This window comes from Lissotriton vulgaris, chromosome 1_1 (genome assembly GCF_964263255.1).
Source record: "Lissotriton vulgaris chromosome 1_1, aLisVul1.2, whole genome shotgun sequence".
NCBI classification, from domain to species: domain Eukaryota; kingdom Metazoa; phylum Chordata; class Amphibia; order Caudata; family Salamandridae; genus Lissotriton; species Lissotriton vulgaris.
In genome coordinates this window covers 2,050,617,552-2,050,640,001 of record NC_141685.1, presented here as the reverse complement: position 1 = coordinate 2,050,640,001, position 22,450 = coordinate 2,050,617,552, and the positions used below count along the sequence as shown (strand labels likewise).

Sequence of the window (22,450 nt, the reverse complement as noted above, 5' to 3'; positions counted from 1 at the left end):
CGCCTAGTGGCTTAGTCAGGGTTCAATGTCTCTGGGGAAAGCTTGTTTTTAAAAACATAAAGTGCCAAACGTGAACTAAAGTGAATACGTTTTTACTTTACTAAGTGAAGAAGTCTTCTACTCTATTCTCCCGTGAATCCTCTGGGTGACAGGGTCAATTGCTCGTGAAGTGCACGTGATCCCTAATGAGAGCATCTTGATTCTACCTGTTAGAGTAAAACAAAATTTAAATTACAATTGTGCTACGATTCTCATTAAAAACATATATATACATTTCAAGCTTAGATTTTCTTAGAACAACACTACTTCATTGTGATAAACATACATTAATCTGATTTTCGGAAACAGTATTCATGCTTTCCAGTTATACCCTTATGACTCATATAGGTGAACTGCTAGCTCTTCATGGTCATTGTGTCCATTCGGCTGTCGTGTTTCTAATTCTAGAATCCATTTTCATTCTTTCTTTCTTAACTGTACCTCTCTGTTACCCCCTCTCTGGTTTTGCCTCACTTGTTCTATTGCAAAATACGTTAACAGATTGCAATTATATCTATGATGTTGGGCAAAATGTCTTGCAACTGGGTATTGTGGGTCCTGGTTCGTAATTGCCCTTAAATGTTGCATCACTCTATTCTTGGCCATAACTGTCGTGCTGCCTACATATCTTTTCTTGCACGGACATTCAAGTACGTATATCACATGTGTTGAGCTACACGTCAGAAACTGAGTTATCTTCCTATTTGTCTTGCCATGAGGGATATCAAAGTCTTTTCTCATAGGGCTATGTTTGCAGGCCTTACAGTGCCCGCATGGGAAAAAGCCTACAAGGTTATGTTGGTTCCTATCCTTGTAGTCCGTGATGTCTCCCTTCGTAATTATGTCCCTCAAACTGCGACTCTTTCTATAAGTGATAGCTGGTCTGGTACTCAGTTCAGGGCCAATGATAGGATCACTTTTTAGGATGTTCCAATTCTTTGCAATTATTTTCTTTACCTTATGAGACCCCCTGTTGTATGTTAAGATTACTCTGGTGGTCTCATTCCCTAGGCCTTCCTTCTCCTTTGTTATCAAGGTACTTTCCCTTGTTATGTTCTCCATTTTAGATAAGGCTCTATCTAGGACCCACTTGGGGTAACCCATTTCCTTAAATCTCTGTATCATGTTTTCACTTTCTTGTTTATACTCCTCTGTACTAGAACAATTTCTCCTTGCTCTTAGAAGTTCCCCGTAGGGGATGCTCCATTTTAGGGTGTCAGGGTGGCTGCTAAGGGCATGGAGGACACTATTGCCTGCGGTATCCTTCCTAAACAATTTCGTTTTCAAACAGTCATTTTCGGCCCTTACCTCTACATCTAGATATTCAACCTTGCATCTGTCCTTCTGATGGGTCAGTTTTATATTGTACTCATTGGCATTCAATTGTTCCACAAATTCATCCGCTTCTACATCACTTCCACTCCACACCACAAACAGCTAATCTATATATCTGAGCCATACCTTGACTCTCTTAAATGCCTGCCTGTACTGGGGGTCATTGTATATTTCCTCTTACCATTTCCCTAGGAACAAATTCGCGAAACTCGGCGCGAAGCAATTGAATGCCAATGAGTACAATATAAAACTGACCCATCAGAAGGACAGATGCAAGGTTGAATATCTAGATGTAGAGGTAAGGGCCGAAAATGACTGTTTGAAAACGAAATTGTTTAGGAAGGATACCGCAGGCAATAGTGTCCTCCATGCCCTTAGCAGCCACCCTTACACCCTAAAATGGAGCATCCCCTACGGGGAACTTCTAAGAGCAAGGAGAAATTGTTCTAGTACAGAGGAGTATAAACAAGAAAGTGAAAACATGATACAGAGATTTAAGGAAAGGGGTTACCCCAAGTGGGTCCTAGATAGAGCCTTATCTAAAATGGAGAACATAACAAGGGAAAGTACCTTGATAACAAAGGAGAAGGAAGACCTAGGGAATGAGACCACCAGAGTAATCTTAACATACAACAGGGGGTCTCATAAGGTAAAGAAAATAATTGCAAAGAATTGGAACATCCTAAAAAGTGATCCTATCATTGGCCCTGAACTGAGTACCAGACCAGCTATCACTTATAGAAAGAGTCGCAGTTTGAGGGACATAATTACGAAGGGAGACATCACGGACTACAAGGATAGGAACCAACATGACCTTGTAGGCTTTTTCCCATGCGGGCACTGTAAGGCCTGCAAACATAGCCCTATGAGAAAAGACTTTGATATCCCTCATGGCAAGACGAATAGGAAGATAACTCAGTTTCTGACGTGTAGCTCAACACATGTGATATACGTACTTGAATGTCCGTGCAAGAAAAGATATGTAGGCAGCACGACAGTTATGGCCAAGAATAGAGTGATGCAACATTTAAGGGCAATTACGAACCAGGACCCACAATACCCAGTTGCAAGACATTTTGCCCAACATCATAGATCTAATTGCAATCTGTTAACGTATTTTGCAATAGAACAAGTGAGGCAAAACCAGAGAGGGGGTAACAGAGAGGTACAGTTAAGAAAGAAAGAATCAAAATGGATTCTAGAATTAGAAACACGACAGTCGAATGGACACAATGACCATGAAGAGCTAGCAGTTCACCTATATGAGTCATAAGGGTATAACTGGAAAGCATGAATACTGTGTCCGAAAATCAGATTAATGTATGTTTATCACAATGAAGTAGTGTTGTTCTAAGAAAATCTAAGCTTGAAATGTATATATATGTTTTTAATGAGAATCGTAGCACAATTGTAATTTTTTATTTCTGTTTTACTCTAACAGGTAGAATCAAGATGCTCTCATTAGGGATCACGTGCACTTCACGAGCAATTGACCCGGTCACCCAGAGGATTCACGGGAGAATAGAGTAGAAGACTTCTTCACTTTGTAAAGTAAAAACTTATTCACTTTAGTTCACGTTTGGCACTTTATGTTTTTAAAAACAAGCTTTCCCCAGAGACATTGAACCCTGACTAAGCCACTAGGCGAAAGAAGAGGGGATTAGAAAAAGTAATTGCACAATTAGCCACTGTGGCGAAAGAAATCTGAGACAAAGAATGAAATGTACTTAACTACTATAATGAACTAAGTGGTTTTGTAAAATGAGACATCAGGTGTAAAATAACAATGTGAAACAGGTACACTCCAAGAGGTCAGCCAAAATGAAATGTGCAGTCCTGTTTCTATGGTTAACACAAACTGTGTATGTAACTGGTGGAAAGCTAATGGATTGTTGTGTGAGCAAAGGAGCAGAGGCTTCCGAAACGCGTAACAGCAATAAAGCAACACTGTGTACCACTTGATTTCTGAGCGTGCGTTTTAACTTGGATACTTTTGGAAAATTGACGGACTGGCGGGGCTCTGCCAGTGTAAAACGCGCCACCAGACTACGGGAGGTTCCGCCGCAAATGAGCCGTGGAGAGTAAATATATATATATATATATATATATATATATATATATATATATATATATCTATATCCTACTGGTAGTTATAGTTAGGACCTATTTTCCATAGGAAATCCGCAACATTCTATTCCCAATAACTTTGGCGCCGATTGACTAATCTTCACGAAATTTTCAAAGCTTATGGCCGGCTCCAGTCTGCTCCTATCCTGAAAATTTCACGGTGTCTCGTCAAGGAGGGGAACGAGAAAAAAGGGGGATCCCATAACATGTTTCTGCATGCTATTTCCCACAGGAAAGAAGTCTGCCATGCTTCTCGCCCTCTTGGAGCTGCGTTGGACACCCCTGGGTCGAGTGCAACACAGGACATTTGTGTTAAATACAATGTGCATTGAAAATATTAACATATATTTGTCCTACGATATTAAAAACATGGGTAAATACAAACATTACTTGTAGTTTGGATTGGGAACCATAAAATGGTTGTATTGATGTGAACTGTTTTGCACAAAAAAAATTGTTTCCACCCTGTACAGCCAGTGGGCTGAATCGTGGCACGTTCTAACCTCTCTCCTTCCATAAATTGCAGGGCAGGGACGGGATGCTGAGGCCAGAACTCATCCCACTACCACCTACCTCAAAGTGATAATCCGAAACTCAATTAGAGCCCTAGCAGAAGGCAACAGACTGTATTGGCAGTGCTTAATCTGAGCCGTTGTTTGGAGGTGGAGCCCACGCCAACCAGCACTAATTTTTGGGAACCTAGCAATGAAAGCTCAGCTTTTAGATTATTGCTGAATGTCCTAGAAAGGGGCAGAAAATGGAGTATGAGTATTGCTCGTTTGCAAACCGAATTACATTATTCACATGTTAGGTGGTAAAATATTTAAAGAAGGAACAAATGAATACATGGAAAATAAGAAGCTAACACAGTTATCTTTGAGGTGTCATTATTTAGACGGTAAATAAGAATGCACAGATGCAGTATGGATAACAACCTACAGTGCTCATAGTATACAAGCCAAGAGTGTACGAAAGATGCAGATAAGGCATTTGAAAAATGGAATATCAAATTGGTTCATCGAAATGCTTCTAATGAGTAGATTTGTGCGTTGGATTTACAATATCTACCCATGCAGTGTTTCATATTTCTTTAGCCCTTATCTACCCCCACCAGCCAAGCCAAGTTTCTACGGTCCATGAGTAACTGCTCCGGAGCAGTTTTTTGTTTTTTTTGTATTCTCGGACTTGTCTCTTGTTTAGCCCACTACTATAAAATCAGGACTATACATCCCAGCATGCTAAGAAAAAACACTGGCACGGGAGCAGCTAGCTATTCACGCATGGACCGGGTTAACTTTCCAGCTATGCAACCTCTGGTTTTAGAAACTAAACAACCTTTTAAAACGAACTTTTTAATTTTACCTTTCGCACTTCATCCAGCACCACGTCAAATGATTTCTTGTCCATTGTTGAATATCTGCTAGCGGACTCGCAATTGCTTCAATGGCTCGACAAATCAATATTCTATAAACAGTGATCAAAAACCCGATCACCGAAGACCGGATAAATTAAAACAAGTAATGTTGCAAGGTATGATTAGGAAAGTTAAAAATGTGTCCAGTTCACAGATTTATTATTTATTTCATGGTAAGCACTTTGGATTCGAATCAACTTGAACAACAGTATTTTTCTGATATCCTGCGCGGTCATCATCGGGCCGATCGTTTGCAGTGATGTTATCATTATGCTTTTTCATAGTATTAAAATCTGAAACAAACCCTACCTCTTTTTGGTCACAGAGTGTTTGCAATCACATGTAACTATAATACCGACTATCATTCCCGTGGTGCACTATGGTGATTTTCTATTGAAACAGATTTTTTTTGTTTAAGCAATTTGTGTAAACGCTTAAACAAAGACCTCACTAATGAAAGAAATCTCTGCGCTGCCATGCAGCTCTTCATGGCTCAGAGTATTCTGTGATGAGTAAAGTCAGGCTGGACAGCTCAGAATAAAACGGGAACTTCAGAGGTGGCGGTGCTCGCAGCAGAGGCTCCAAATGTTGCAGACTCAGGGGTGGCACAGATATCCTCGCTGCTTGGTACAAACTGAGAGGTAGAGCTAAAAGCAGGAACATGTACCGTATAGGTTCCACACCCAAAACAGATGCCCGCTGCAGAAACTCTTAGAATGTGGTCGGACATATGCACAGTCCGGTGTGGGAAGTGTTGTTGGGGGAAGCCGGGGAGAATAAGTGTAGTGGAAACAGCGGCGTGCGCTTCGGCGATGAGAGGGCAGAAAGGAAAACAAACATGCTGAAAAGCAGCGCTCTTAAAATGCGGTCGTAGAAACGCATAGCTATTATGCCTGCAACAGCATGTACGAAAACGTTAAGGACTTGAGCATCACTAGCTTATTTATGTGCACTTTAAAACGTGTTTTGTAAATATTCTAACTTGTAGTTTTTACGCCTAATATGATCCTGTTTTATGAGATAAAATTGCTTGTTTTCCTTTCGAAGTAGGGGCCAGCAGGTCTCAAAGTGATGTAGGCGATAAAGCCTGTATTGAACGAAGATGACTCTTTCAGGCCACAAGTGTGTTTTTCATCAAAACGTGAATTAATGCCCCACAGTAGCGCACGTTTTTTTTTTGTACAGAAGCCTTCAGCAACCTTAGTAAAAATATTGAAAAAATAACTTTGGTTACAACATTATTTGTGGGTGTAAACAAGCCTAAGTTGTGACTTGCTCTGTATATATAACCATAAGTTCACAAAGGGAGGACGGCAGGGCAGGAGGGTTGGGAATCAAATGAACACGTCACGTGTCTGGAGGCTTGGCTTTAAATGTGAAACCTATAAAACTGTAGACGGTGGGTATAGCCACACATTGGGCCAGTCGCCTAACACACTGCTTCACTGTGAGGCGAGCTCGGGGCATTCAGCATGTCTACAAGTGGCAAGGTAAGGCGCGCGCTTGCATGCACACATAACGGTATTATACTAACCGTCCATGAAGCATTGATAAACACGTTCAAATAAGTTTTGTGAAAGTACAGGATGGTTTAAAGCATTGAACACACATTTTGTAGCTAATGAATGTTGTTTAGATTGTAAAAAAAAGTATTTGCGAAAAATGCATGAACATCTTTACATTTAGGGATGGTCGTGTATCATATATAACCAGCATTGTACACTACGCACAGGAACAAAAAAGAGCAGTCTGAGGAGTTTGTAGTAACATATGGGCAAAAGCCCAGAGCAAACAGAAAACGAAGATACAGTAGAACCAGTAAATTACCGCTTTAGGGAAGGAGGAGGGGTGTTCAAAGAAACAAGTCACCCACCGCCAGGCGCATTTTCTGCAATATCAGCCATCAGTGCGAGAGACACTAACACCGGTAGAGACAAACGACGGACTCCATTATAGCAGCGTTGAAGGAAAAGAAGAAATAAACAAGCAGTGAGCGTGCACGCCCCGAAACCGGTAGTTCGGGAGCGTCACGGCTGTCGCGCGGTGGCTGCAGAAGTCAGGAGGGGCGACTGAGGACGTCGATGGGTGAGTGGGGCTTAGTTGTAGGGGGGGGCGGGTGTGTGTATGTGCTTGTCTGTGTTCAGGGGGGGCTGCATGCGTGATTGAGAGAGGCGCTGTGTGAATGTGGGACAGACAGGAGATGTGCACGGAGCCGGGAGGCTGGGCATGCGAGTCCACGATGTTAAATCTGCGCGCGAAGCCCGGTTAGGTAAGAGAGGGGAGAGGGGGTTGCCTGTATGTGTCTGCCTGAGTCTGGGTGCCTCTGTGTGTGTGTGTGTGTGTGTGCGCGTGCGCACGTGTGTGTCTGTGTACATGCATGGCTGAATTGCTGCAAATATAGACGGAGCCGACGTGCGCATGCACAAGGTCAAATCCATTGAAAAAGCGCGTGGCACCCTCTTGTCCGTCATTCCCCCGAAGTCGATAACTATAGTTGTCGATCTGGACTGCATCCTATGGATGCTTACCAGCTCGACCTAAAAAGGGGGTCAGGCCCTGGGAGATGGGGTCCTCTGGGCCGTTAAAAAAGTAAAGTAAGGGGGGCCACACAGCCCCCCCTTCTTAAACTTTTTTTTTATAAAAGACCGGCATTGCATCAGAGGCCACACCCCCTCCTTGCACCACTCTGCAAACGTGCCCCCTGGCGCTTTTGCAGATGGGGAACAAATTCCCCTTGAATACTGGGGTTACCTGGGGCCAACTAGCCCACCAGGAACCTCCGGTATGCACCAGGCGGCTGCGTTGCAGAGAGATATTCACCCCTTTTTACACCTCTCTGCAACGCAGCTCTGTGGCGCTTAAGGGAGGTAGCTGGTGGGCTAGTTGTGCCCCAGGGACCCTCAGGATTCAAGGGGAGTCAATCCCCCAGCTTAAAACGCGCCACAGGGCCTGAGGTGTCATGTGTGCAAACACGGCCTTTGGCACATTTTAAGTTGAGGAATTAATACCTCTTCAATCCTGAAGGTCCCTGGGGGCCAACTAGCCCACCAGGTACCTTCAGTAAGTGCCACGGAGCTGCATTGCAGTGTATTGTAAAAAGGGGTGTGACCTCTGAACACCTCTCTGCAACACAGCTCTCTGGCGCATACTGGAGGTACCTGGTGGGCTAGTAGGCCCCCAGGGACCCTCAGGATTGAGGAGGAATTAATTCTCCCACTTAAAACGCACCACAGGGCGTGTTTGCAGACATGTCACCTCAGGCCACGCCTCCTTCCTTCACCATTGTGCAAACACGCCCTGTGGCGAGTTGTAAGTTGGGGAATTAATTCTCTTTCAATACTGAGGGTCCCTGAGGACCAACTAGCCCACCAGGTACCTCCAGTATGCGCCACAGAGCTGCGTTGCAGACAGGTGTTCAGAGACCACGCCCCTTTTTACACCTCTTTGCAACGCAGCTCTGTGGCGCTTACTGGAGGTACCTAGTGGGCTAGTGTTACCCTAGGGACCCTTAGGATTCAAGGGGACTTAATTTCCCAACTTAGAACCGACCCAGGGCGCGTTTACACAGTGGTGAAGGGAGGGGATGGGGCCTGAGATGATGTGCCGTGTTTTAAGTTGGAGAAATAATTTGCCTTCAATCTTGAGGGACCCAGGGGGCCAACTATACCACCAGGTGCTCCCAGTAAGCGCCACTGCGCTGTGTTTCAGAGAGGTGGCCCAGGCCGTGACCTTTTTTACACCTCTCTGCAACGCATCTCTGTGGCGCTTACTGGAGGTACCTAGTGGGCTAGTTTGCTAGTTGGACCCAAGGGACACTCGGGATTCGAGGGGACTTAATCCCTCAAATTAAAACGGCCACGGGGCGTATTTAAACAGTGGTGAAGGGAGATGATGGGGCCTGAGGTGACATATGCAAACATGCCATTTGGTGCATAATTCGCCTTCAATCCTGAGGGCCCCTGGGGGCCAACTAGTCCACCAGGTGCATTGCAGAGAGGGGGTCCAGGCTGTGCCACTTTTGGCAACTCTCTGCAACGCAGCTCTGTGGTGCTAACTGGAGATAATTGGTGGGCTAGTTGGACCCAAGGAACACTCAGGATTCAAGGGGACTTAATCCCCTAAATTAAAACGGCCACAGGGAGTGTATGCACACGTCAACTCAGCCTCCTCCCTTCACCAGTGTGCAAACGCACCCCGTGGCACGTTTTAAGAGGTAGTTTTAATCCCCCTGCCCTATTATGTACTAGGGGCTTACATAGGAGGTCATTCTAATTACAGGGGTACCCCAGCGCATAGTGTTCCCTAGTGTATGTAGGTGTTTTAACTGTATTCTAAGTGTCTTTTAGCATAGCACTGGCTTTAGGACTGGTTAGTCACACTTATAAATTCACCCAGGCACTCTCCTTGCAGTACTCTAATCATTCAGTCACTTCCCAAGTACTCATGCACTGAGGCAGGCCTTAGCACATGGACTGCTTAAAACACCTATCTACTATGCATGCAGTCTTCTAACCACCTACACACTTGGCTTTCACACCTTCAATTCCCCAGTCAGTATCCATACACTCCAGCAAACACCTTGTCATTCCCCTTGCACTCCTCCAGTGACCCATTCAGCACCATGTACTAATTCATTCACTGCTCCAAAATCCAAACTCTTATAAATTCACCCAGGCACCCTCCTTGCAGTACTCTAATGATTCAGTCAGTACCCAAGTACTCATGCAGTGAGCCAGGCCTTAGCACATGGACTGCTTCAAACCCCAATCCACTATGCAAGCAGTCCTCTAACCACCTACACACTTGTCTTTCACACCTTCAATGCCCTAGTCAGTATCCATACACTTCCAGCAAACACCCTGTCGCTCCCCTTGCACTCCTCTACTGATCCTTTCAGCACCATGTACTAATCCATTTACTGCCCAAAAACCCAACCACTTATAAATTCACCCAGGCACTCTCCTTGCAGTACTCTAATCATTAAGTCAGTACCCAAGTACTATGTATGCAATCCTCTAACCACCTACACACTTGTCTTTCACACCTTCAATTCCCTAGTCAGTATCCACACACTTCCAGCAAACACCCTGTCACTCCCATTGCACTCCTCTATCGAGCAATTCAGCACCATGTACTAATCCATTTACTGCACCAAAACCCAACCACTTATAAATTCACCCAGGCTCTCTCCTTGCAGTACTCAAATCATTCAGTCAGTACCCAAGTACTCATCCAGTGACCCAGGTCTTAGCACATGGACTGCTTCAAACCTCTATCCACTATGCATGCAGTCCTCTAACCACCTACACACTTGTCTTTTACACCTTCAGTTCCCCAGTCAGTATCCATACACTTCCAGCAAACACCCTGTCACTCCCTTTGCACTCCTCGAGTGACTCATTCAGCACCATGTACAAATCCATTCACTGCACCAAAACCCAAACACTGATACATTCACCCAGGCACTCTTCTTGCAGTACTCTAATCATTCAGTCAGTAACCAAGTACTCGTGCACTGAGCCAGGCCTTAGCACATGGACTGCTTCAAATGCCTATCCACTATGTATGCAGTCCTCTACCCACCTACACACTTGTCCTTCACACCTTTAATTCCCCATGATTGGTCAAGGGGGCCCTAAGACACATTTTTCCACCAATGCAGAATTTTATATTGCACGTAGTGTGAAAACAACTAAATAGATTTCTACTCGATAGCCTTATGCTACTGCACTCTACGCTATTGCACTTTACTACACTCCATGCAACTCCACAGTATGCTATTCCACGCTACGCCACTCCACTCTACGGTATTCCACTCGACCCTATTCTAATGTATGCCACTCCACTCTACGCTATTCCACTATACACAACTCCACTCTGCTCCACTCAACTCTATCCTATTTGACTATGCCACTCCACTGTACACTGCTCAATGCTATTCCAGTCTTAAAAGATATTAGTAGTGCAAGGAGAAGGTGCGAATTATAGTTAAGGTAGTGTGGCTATCAAGTTCAAAGCCCTGTGTCTAGAGGTCTGCAAGTTATAATAATCTGAAGGTGTTGTGTGACTTATAAATTAAAGATATAAGAACACGTTTACGCTTTTAAATGTATCTCTGGCTTAAGTGGAGACAAAATAAATAGTTATATTAGCTTTAAGGTGGTGCGTAAATTATGCATTTAAGGTATAACTTTTGAATTTGTAATGATTGTATAGATATATATAAATATATGTATATATCACCACGCTGCTGATACAAAATGTTGAAATGAATGTAATGGGTTCCATTTTACTTGCAGGATGTTGTGCTTGAAACATAGCAGCAATGCAGTTCATAAGCCAAATGTTAAACCTAATTTTAAAGCTAATTTTACAATTTGTATGGAGAACAAGATAAATGAAAAGTATTTATTTTATACTTGTGTATCACGTGCACTACCTCAGTGTATAAAAGGTGTGGTTTTTAATGGCGCTCGCCAAGTTTGAAAAGGCCGATCCTCCGGCCGAAACTCGTCTCTTGAGAAACCGTTTTTGTCGATAAGTAAGTGCTGTGCTCTTAAACATTTTTGCTGCCTATCACAAATAGGAAGGGGTCCCCTGGAGACTCCCTTCCCGTTTAGGTCAGACTTACCACCTACTTGACGTAGCCAGTAAACTGCGATTGTTTTCCGACCGCATTCCTGTTTCAAAACAATTGTACATGCCCTTGCAATTCGCTATTAGGAAGGGACGCCCTTGGCACGCCCTTTCCTAATAGCGACTTGCAAACCCTAATTTGCGAGTCAATAATAGGCTACCGACTCACAAAATAGGGTTGGTACATTGCACAAGACGTTTTAGTGGTTGCAAAAGCCCAAGTCTCCATTTGCGACCACGAAAAACAGTCGTACATCTTGCCCAGACTGCTTTGTTAGGCAATATGTCCTGAGTTGCATGGCTGCAGTATATTATTTAGTAAATATTTAGCATTCTGGTATTCAAATGGTGATATTAGTATTAGGCCCTTTTAGATGGTACAGAATAACCTTTTGTTAATTATGCCCTAGTTTCACTGTGCTCTACATTACCTAATAATGGAACTGTATTTGCAGGTTTACTCAGCTTTTTTACTTCTTTTTCAGGTCGTGCTATTAGGAAAATACAATGCACAGGGACTTGGTTCAGACCATGAGTTATTGTTGCGGTGCACCAAAGGACACGAATATGTGAAAACGGTGATGCAAAATGGACGAATGATGGGTGCTGTACTCATTGGTGAAACAGATTTAGATGAAACCTTTGAAAACTTGATATTAAATCAAATGGACCTCTCAATGTATGGAGAAAATCTTTTGGATCCAAATGTAGATATTGAAGACTATTTTGATTAAAATGACTGAAATACATGGATTCTGGTAACTTCCGTGGCAAGTAGAAATTGTAAGCATGGTCACAGAAAAAAAACATAAGTGAAAATGTTTTTGAATTTGAGAAACTAACGGTCTACTGAGCAGTGATTAACTCGTGTATACAGTGTAGTACCATGGTGGCAAATTAAAGCCTGTATAATCTACTTAGACCCACAGTTTCAGTGTTTTAGCTGTAGAATTCCCCACACATGGCTGGTGGAGATTCATTGTAACCATTAGTGCTACCTGCATTTCACAGAAAGAGCCGCTTTCAAGCAGGTAGCAAAGTGGGTTTTCAATTCTTGAACAAACTAAAAAGACCATGTCTTTTTGTGTTGAGTAGGGAAAAACAATCTCTGGGACAGGTAGAAGGCTGTGTTTTACATCTTATTAATAGGCCAACTAACTGAGAAGCTGGATGAAGAAGTGATTAGTTGTATTTATCATTGCTCCCTAAGAGTATTTACTGTCTAGGTTACAGGATTCCTGTGTATAAAATGTAAAGATTAATTATCAATATTTTATTAAGTGAAGAAAGTAGAGCAGGAGGCTTTATGGCACTATTATTTGAGAATGAAATGTACATACTTCTAAATGCAGAATTTAATACCTTATTATACCCTATACCAGGAGCACTTTGTTTTGTAATTATGAATGTGGATTTACCTGACTCTTCACTGTTTCCTCCTGAGGAAAGTTTTCTTCTGTGGAAATCATGATGATTTCCATATGTAATCCTGACACTCCAGGTAGTTTTCTGCAGACATAGTCCACCAAGTTTTACTTGGCATAGAGGTCTACAGAAAAAACCTGCCTTATATTCCATTTCTGCTCAAATCAAAAAGTCCATGAGTCCGATGATGACAGTCTACATGACTAGGCATATGAGGTAGCACTCGGCATCCGTGGCGTCTCCAGGGAAAATGTATTCTTAGATTTAGAAATGATGAGATGAAACCACAATTCAAAAACTCCCCTTCCCTGAGGCCTTCACCATTCCAACAATATTTTAGTTTCTTGCGGCTAGCAGGAAACCTTAACCACATATCTTTCTCAGCAAGATAAGGTTGTTAGTGGGATATTAGTTTTCGTAATGGGAGGGTAGGGACATTGGCTTTTTTTGTATCTTCAAGGTGTTAAGTTAGGGCATGATTGCTTATCATACATCATAGCATCATTTTTCACAAGCAACATCAGTAGCGTGGTAAACCTTTCAAATTGACTAAGAACTTTACAGGACTTTGCAGCGTGTCAATAGTAACTGGATATTCAAAAAATTGCACAGAAAAAGAATGACAAGCTTTTCCAGACGTTTTCCAGTTCTTTAGACTTTAAAGTGGATTTTGACTGTCTACTATGGGTATCAAAACCTAGTGAGGCATCCAAGCTCAAACCGCAGCTGTTAAAGTGGTAGTGAAAAAAATAACAATAGTCAAAATGAGACCGCTCTGAGAGGCTGGAATTGGGCACCGTCATGTAGTTAGAGAAAACAGATGTGTTGCGTATGGTAGACACTGGAAACCTCAACACTGTTGTGCCTGCACATGCACAGTGCTTGTGAAATAGAAGCTTGATCATCGCATAGCCGGTACGACAGTTTTGAGGGCTGTCTCATCTTGAAGTATAGAATCTCCATTTATGTGTTGTACTGATTTATTCAACTTGAGTCTTTCCATCTATACTGGTTGCTACCAATTTTTGTTGTCCTGATGATTACCCCCGTCTATTATGTCAACAAAAAGAAACTAGTGACTCTTGTGATTTATCAGCATTCACACACTGTACTCCTACTTTGAGTCATGTTGAAGAATCAGCATTCTGTCAGCACCTAGTTAGTCTGTATATATGTTGTGTATAACCCAATATGTTGTATATATTTTTGTACAGCACCCACACGCTACTTTTCACTATTGTCACTACTCCCGTTCAATGCATCTTTTTGGTGCACCTGCCATGTTATACGATATGTTGAATTAAACATACTTGGAAACTCTATCCAAATGGTTTGGATGACTATATTTAGCCTAGGAGGTTTAGGATTATATCCTCCCCCGAGGGGACCATTATTATATGTTTTTATTTGAGTAGGTCAAGTTCCCTGGGTTACTGGGTTGCCCCACAGTAGTTTAGTATGTTAGTATGTTACATTGGAAGTGGCATGTGATCATGGTATGTTTCAAAGGCTCCGTGTGTATCACCACTTTTTCTTTTAATTTGCAGTTTCCTGGGTCTGTATTACACAAAGGGTACAGTGAGCCATTCTGCACTGTAGGGCATCCTTGACTGAGTGTGCTGCTCGCAGACTGGGACACTGAGCCATGTTACTCTGTGTGCTGTTCACATTGCAGGCACAAACATACTCCAGAATTGTGAACAGTGCATTAGTGAAAGGCGGAGTAGCTCCTTAAAGCGGTCTGCCTCCCTTTCACATCGCACTGAGAGCAGTCATCCTATTTGAGGTGTAGCAGGTACCCATGCAGGCGGGGGCAGTGAGTTATTGCAACTGCTTGCAGGACGTTGCCTGGTAATGCGCATAGGACCCCTAAGGCCTGCACCCAGTTGATTCCCTCTGGGGAACACCAACTGTGTATCCCTTTGTGACGTACAGACAGTGTGTCTGCTGAAGATCTATAGTAAGAGGTAGGCAGGACAAAGTTATTCCTAATTTGTACGAGGCCACAACCCCATGTGAATGAGGGAAAACTCCCTTTAGATCACACCGGAGCATATTTAGTGCTGACACAATGTATATTACTGTGAGAAAGTGGATTATTAGTTGGGGTTGATGGTAGTCCACTACAAGTAATAATGTCACTTTCCATTGTAGGTCCAGTTAAAGTTTTAGTAATTTAAACCTGAGCTCAATCCTTAGTAGTTATGGCACAGAGTGAACAAGCTTAACTTAGGAGAACGTGTAAGGCATTTAGAAGTACAAAAACAGTTAAAAAGTCAAAAAACAACACAATAAAAATCCCACTTCAATCATAAAAATAGAGACGACTTAATGAACAGTGTAGCACCAAAAATGACAAAAGTCCAATAAGGGGAACCCGAGATATGAATTTCAAAAGTTTTAAAAGAAAATATTGCCAAAAAGCATTGCACTCCAGTCACAGCTCTCTGGTTGCTCTTTATCGGTACTGAGGCCCGACTTTAGACTGACTGCAATGGAGCACGGTTGGATACAGAAGTTTACCTTCCGACTTAGTCTCTGAAATGAAAGTCAAAATCCTCAGCAGGGCAAGGCAGCAGGCTGTCACTGAGGTGGGCTCCACAAGGATAGAAAGCCATCGTAAGAAGTCCCGGTGAAGCAATTGCCATTTGGTGGGAAAGCTCAGAGCGGGAGTGTTAGATCCAGCGGTTGCTAGCTAGCTGGAATGTATCGAAGCCAGGCAGCATCCACCATCCTAGATAGGATAAGTACAATACACTTGCCCGATAACCTGTGCTTACCCTTGGGTGGCTTGGCACAGAGCAGTGAGGCTTATCCTCAGGGTCAAAGTGTAAAGAATTAGCAAAATACCACCCTCGCAACACCCTGAGCACACTACAAAAAGACTGCACACTGTGTATATATAAAACACTGGTCTTTTTATTGCACACACATTGAAATCAAAATGACATACATATTGGATGTATACTTTACAGTTATATGCAATTGTCAAACTCTCCCATTAGCAGCAGAATGGCATTAACATATATGTACTAGTCATAGGTATTCACTGGCCCCATTAACCGCTTCCATGCTCGTCACTGAACCGCTCCGTCACGAGCCTCGGTTGAGCTGTGCTCATGACGGAGCGGTTCCGTCATGGCCCGCTTGGCGCGCCTGCGCGGCGCTGATTTCGCGCCTACACGGCGTGTTCTATTGAGCGGGCGGGGCCATGACGGAACCCTCCGTCATGAGCACAGCTCAACCGATGCTCGTGACGGAGCCGTTCCGTCACGAGCATGTGAGCGCCGCTCGGCCCCTCTCCCCCCTAGCGCTGCGGCGGAATTGCCGCTGCAGCAAAGGGGCTCACCCCTCAGCCATGTGTGTACTTCCTCAAGGTGTTCATCAGCCAAGCGATCCCTCCCACATCAGTAATGACAGAAACACATATGCAGGCTGTTCAGAAGTATTCCACTTTCCTGCTATCACATTGGCATAAAACATGACATTCCCAATATCGCCTGGCCCCTACAGTTGTAATGGCCAAGAAATCACAGGTTTTTACACTGCCTCATGACTCAGCACCTCAGCCACTCAAACTACATCAGCCAATGATACACATTGCCCCAGCTGATGACACTTTGATCAGATGGCCGGAACCACCTAAGCGGAAGCAAACAGTTACTTGGTTTTGTCCATCCAGATTAGGTCCTCGGGCACCCAGCGGCACCTTCACAAGTGTATGCTCACCATCCCAACTGTAAGCAAAACACTGCGACACCGGAAGCTAGTGCACTTCCAATTTGGAGAACTCTTTCAACTCAGGCCGAGTTGCAAGCTGCAGTTATTCCAGACAGCCAGCTGTTGGTGCACACACATCACAACGAAACCCCTCTGGTCCAGTCATGATTTTCTCAACAATAGAGTACCTTGTGGCCTCAGCCAGGGAGAGGGAGCCGGCGACCTCGGATTAAGGATTCTATGTCAGGCACTGTCGTCATCCCGATCTGGAGGTCCGAGACTGTCTAGGCTTCCAGCTCGGGTCCCGCGGATTCAGCAGACTTCCCCCAACAGCCCTCTGACACCACACGCTACAGAGTGCAAGCTACCACAGGTTTCCGGTTGCACGTTTGGCTTCGTCGGACTCCGCAAACTTCCCCTGCATCATTACGAGCACACTCCTTGGCACACTGATTACTGCATATGTTGGGACAGTGCTAGTCCCACCCGACAATCACTTCAAGCTGTTTCTCCCGCACTGTGCATAGTCTTTATGATCTCATGGAAACAGGGAGCTCCTTTTTGTCCCTGGGATCTCGTGGACAGGAGACCAGACAACCAGACCTTGGCGAGTGCTTAGGGACACGGGGGAAATTTGGAGAAGGCCAGCAACATCCAGGCAAAATACACCAAATAATAGTCCCCTTCCTAGAGCACAAGCTCCAGGCCATCAAAAGTCTGCGGATAATCCAGTTGCAGTACCTCCTGCCCCAAATGGTAAACTCTTGTCCATTTCCAAGTGTCAAACCAGCATAGGATGGTTCCAATCCCCAAAGTGTCTCTAACTCCTGAGGACTGAGCCCCAGTAGTAATAGCCTTTGACATGAGATCACTTCAAATGGTCACCTTCGAAACTTACAGGCCCTCTCCAAATGTTGTCCTTTCTGCCATGCTAGTCTGTGAGGCTTGAGCAATATCGAGCACAGAAATGCTCTCTTTTCCAAAGTGGTATTTCCACATTAGTAATGTTGAATTCACTTTTACTACCTTAGAGGGTTTGCCATTACTAACTCATCGATATCCAACACTATACTGCCACTCGTCTGCACATAGGATATACAGCTCAATAGCCTTTCCACAGACCTCTCATGTCAATCAAATGTGAGAAGCTGGGCCCAAGCACACCATCCAGTGAATTCATTACCAGAGCATTTAGTGCCCATGGCCTACCTCTTCCCGACACCTCACCCTGCACCTAGGGAGTACTCCGTTGTAGCGAGAGACATGCAGAACCTTGGCAAGTAGATTTTTGAATGCGAAGCCAAGTAACAGTAACCTGCACATACAGGCCCCACCATTGCAAACCTGTGGCATGTTTGAAGAGCTACCTCCACTGGTTGGATAACCAGTGCTTCAGGCCCACAGAGGAACATTTCAGTTTCATGCCCTAGGTATAGGTCTTACCCCTTGACAAGGAACTTGCATCCAACTCAAATCAGCAATCATGTATACATCAATCATCAGTATGTGTATGACAATCATAGTGCCTTGATACTATATTGCAGTCTCAAAATCGCTCAAAGTCTTAAGGCTAGCACATATATCAAAAGCAAAAAGTCGAGGGAAAGCACACTAGAAAGGGCCTTTTCCAATAGGAGCAACCTGAATTTTTGGCCCACTGGCAACGCACTTTTGTTGGATTGGTTTTACAGGTTTGTCCTGATACTCCGGAGGTGTTTGAAGTCAAAAAGTTTCTAAGTCCCAGGTTTTTCAGGATGTTTTGGAGGAGCACACTTTGAGACAACCAAGTCTCAGGACCTCAGAAATATCACTTGGGTGGGTTAAGACTGACTCCAGCAGAAGCCACCAGTAGGATCCAGGGCAGGTCCAATTAAAACTGGTCAGCTGGGCTGTTCAAGAAAAGGACTTCTAGCAGCTTGTCATGTCCCTATAGCTTAACAGAAGTTTAGTCAACTGACCCTTGGAGTCCACTTCTTTGTTCTGGGTACAAGTGGGCACATGTTTAGACGTTTAGGTCTCCCCACAGGTTTTCTTTCTTCTGTCTTCCACAGGTCAAGTAATGTTCTGAAGAGGGTGCCCACGGGTGGTGCATTTATGCCTGGCACTAGCCGGTGGTTGGGGGTGACTCCAGACCCCTCCCTAATCAATGGAGAAAAGGTTACCATGGTAAGCCTACCCACCTTTTCAGTATTATCTGTGTGCCCTGAAGCAAACAATACCACAATGCCCCTCTCCAACTAAATGCAACATGGCTGAAATTTTTCCTACCATGTGCTGAGCTTGTGTGTCCATCCTAAAAGGTGTGGCCAAGGAAATGAGCAATCCCTCCTCTGCAGTCACTTAAAACCGGTTTTAGGGGCAGCTCCTCTCCCACTGGGATTGATGACTGACTAGAAGGACATAGGAGGGGTACGCTCTGATGTTAGCTCCATCTGCCTGTAACATTTAATTAAATGGGTGGACACTGCCCAGATGGTCATCTGTCAGAGGAACAGATTACCACCCAAGGCCTTTGTCTCAGCTCTGGAAGAAAATTCACACCTCATCAGAGTGACTATTCAGCTCCTGGTTGGCAGTTGGCAGCTAATACAGATAGGCTCCTGGATGCTTTAGACAAGTAAAAGGTGACTTTTTAAAAGTACTATTCTGTCTTATGAGTTAGAGCTGGTGGGACCCTTTTGGTCCCTGATGGATCCATAGAACAGTGACGTAAGTGCTGGGATGTGGGTTATAGAATTCATGATGTAGAATGTTCAATGAACGATTACACGCTGATGAATAAAGACGTGTAATATCAATCTCCATGTGTGGCATGATCATTTGCAGGTACCCAGGCTAGGGAGAAAACCAACTGGTGACGAAATAGGGATTACATAAACCCCCAACCTAAAGAACTGAGCGTGCTCTCCCAGAGAGTTTGCCGTGGTCCAGCAAAGTGCTTATCCGTCTCAGGTGTGCCACAGTCGTAGTGAAAATCAATGGTTCCCGTATATGGAGTCCAAGCACAATTCTAGCCCGTGCAAGGCCTGTGAAGAAAGTGAAGACCTTACAGAAAGTTTGTTTGTCATCGACTAGAAGCTTGCTGGTAAAGTCGAGACAAAAGATACTGCACCACAGCCTAAATCAAAGTCGTCATTCATAGAGTGCGACAACACCAAAGGCAACAACAACTAGGAACAACGGAAAGAGATGAGAAGGGTGAAATACCCGTTCAAGAAACAAAGCTGCTACTCACTGTGAAAAAAAAAGACTGCGTCGCACAACCAGGGAGCGGGTGCGACAACCCAAATGTTAGCACACTGCTAGTGCTTGATGAAGCTGTAGGTCCAATCGGGCAACAGACACTGCTCGAGTGAGCTCTTCAACTGACCGCAGATATTTTCATTGATTATGATGCTGCTGCATTCATAAAACCACCACCTCCCGTGGATACTACTAAAAAGAAGAATATTGGTGATCTCTGGACAGCTTGGGTCAAACTTTTCGATGATTTAATTGATGCGCTTGAAGAAATAAATCACAAAAAGGTCATTAAATCGCTGAAGAATTTTGCGGATGAAGGAGTAAAAGAACTGATAAAGAAAATACCACCCGTGGTGAAGTAACAAACCGTCAAATCAAAGATGTGCTGAACACCAAGTTAAATCCAATGCCATATCTCGGCTGCTAATGGTACATTTTCAACCAAGAAAATTAGAAAGCTGGTGAAACAATGGATGAGTTTATAGGAAGACTTGATTCGCTCATCAAGCATTGCAATTCAATTAGTTCAATGATAAATAGGCCATGTGTCTCAGAGTGATAGATGGGTGTCTCTCTGATTCCTTCAGACAACGAATTCTGAGACACTCAGCTTTGAGCAAGTATTCATGGCTGCCAGAGCGGAGGATAGAGCTGACAGACAAGCAGCTAAAATGGAGACCGGAATGGCCCAAAATGAATCGGCGCTGAATGTGAAAAGTAAGTCAAAGCACAAGAGAGAAGGCCATTAAGTTATGTTTCCAAAGTAAAAGAAGTTAAGTTTTGATGTGGATTTTCCATTCCACATAAAGGTAAATGTCCCACCATTGGACAGATATGTAAAGACTGCGGGAAAGAGAACCATTTTGTACTGGTTTGCAAAGCGAGGGAAAAATTAAGTGTGTCACGTTAAGAAAACAAAATGGAGGAAAGATCTAGTGCATCACGTCAAGAAAACAAAATGGAGGCCAAAATATTCCAAACACGTTCCAACCATGCCCACGAGGCCAAGCGGCAATATCAATTGAACCAAGCAGAAGCCGAAAAACATCGATTGTCAAATTCCTCATCCAAAAGTTTGTCACCGTCATGGTCAGGCGACAATGAGGAAGATTAATGTGCGATGTCAATTTTGACTGCAGGATGACGTACATTAGAATTAGCTTCTTGCAAGGAGTATTCCGGTCGAAGCTAGGCCGACAAGTGAAAGTGGAAAATTAATTTGGACACTGTCCCAAAATCAGACTGAAAGTGAATGAGTGCTCCATACCTTTTTAGGTCAAGCCTGTAATAGCGAGCATGCGCTTTTCTGGCGAAGACTTCACGTAGGGGGTTTCAAAACTAACCTAGGAATCACACACGCTTGTGCGTGTGCTTTTTGTTTTGGCCCATGCTATTGGCCTTTACGTGCGTCTTTTTAACAAAGACAGCACGCAATTGGCCAAAGACGGGCGCATTGATCCGCCCATGGCCTATTGGTGTCGGTTACCTGCACGGCTGCTATGTGGTTTTAATTATCGTGCCTAGACACGGGCGCGATAATTGAAACCAGATGGCTCGCTGTGGCGGCCGTGCCCGCACCACTCGCGGGCTTGTTCTTTTTTGGATCCATTTCACAGGGATACAACTAAATGAAAGAAGGAAAGAGAGGTTGTGAACCGTTTCTTCAAGTCACGTTTTTCAGTAATTCCTACATGTTGCTTTTTTATTATCTTCATGAAAAGTTTGCCTCAGTCCCAGCTTTAGACTGATCCTCCCATCTATCCGATAAGCAGACCGCCAAGTGTTTTCATTCTCTCTGCTGCAGCTCTTTGTTCAACTTACATTAATGTCACTCGGCTTTGTATGAAATGTTGTAAAACTCGCACACTTCGAGATCAAGGCATTGGCATAGCAGGGGACTGATTCATACCACACACAGACTTAGCGCTGGGTGAAGAATGCTCGTCTGGCACCCCATCAGGTGTGATGATTTATGTCAGATGTTCTGTTAGTTGCTGCCCAATTCTGCACGTGATGGAGATGCGAAGGTGTGTATGTGTGCTTCTCAAATGCTGGGGATACCTTCAGGGGCTTTCCTTAATTTTTTAACTCAGTCTCATTACAAGAGACTCTCAAGAATATGTAAATGGGTCCGACCAGGCCCCTAAAGGAATATAAAAAATATGCAAATGAGTCATACCAGACCCCTACAGGAAACCATCAACAATATGCAAATGAGTTTGACATGGGCCCTGCAAGAAAGAAAAAACATTATGCAAACAAGTCCAACTAGGTCCCTATTAGGTCGGATCAGCTACATGCAAATTAATACAACATAACACCTACAAACAAACATTTGCAATGCAATAGGTCTCGCATTTGCGAGAGTTTAAGCTAATGCCAATGTAAATGGCAATGCCTTTTATTTATGTTTTAAAAACCAACACGTAAATAAAAGGCATTGTCGTTTACAATACCAACGGCTCAAACTCTCGCAAATGCGAGACCTATTGCATTGTAAATGCTTGTTGT

At 43.9% G+C, this 22,450-nt stretch overlaps 1 protein-coding gene across 3 annotated transcripts in view; it reads left to right on the top strand.

The window, feature by feature from the left end:
* Positions 1–12,467, top strand: part of PYROXD1 (pyridine nucleotide-disulphide oxidoreductase domain 1) — a 274,293-nt gene extending 261,826 nt beyond the window's left edge. For all 3 annotated transcript variants that reach the window (XM_086920532.1, XM_086920538.1, XM_086920526.1), the window contains one exon: positions 12,037–12,467. In XM_086920532.1, coding sequence (XP_086776658.1) covers positions 12,037–12,285 — 249 coding nt within the window. In that variant the 3' untranslated portion in view covers positions 12,286–12,467. The remainder of the gene's footprint in view (positions 1–12,036) is intronic.
* The last annotated feature ends 9,983 nt before the right edge of the window (positions 12,468–22,450 follow it).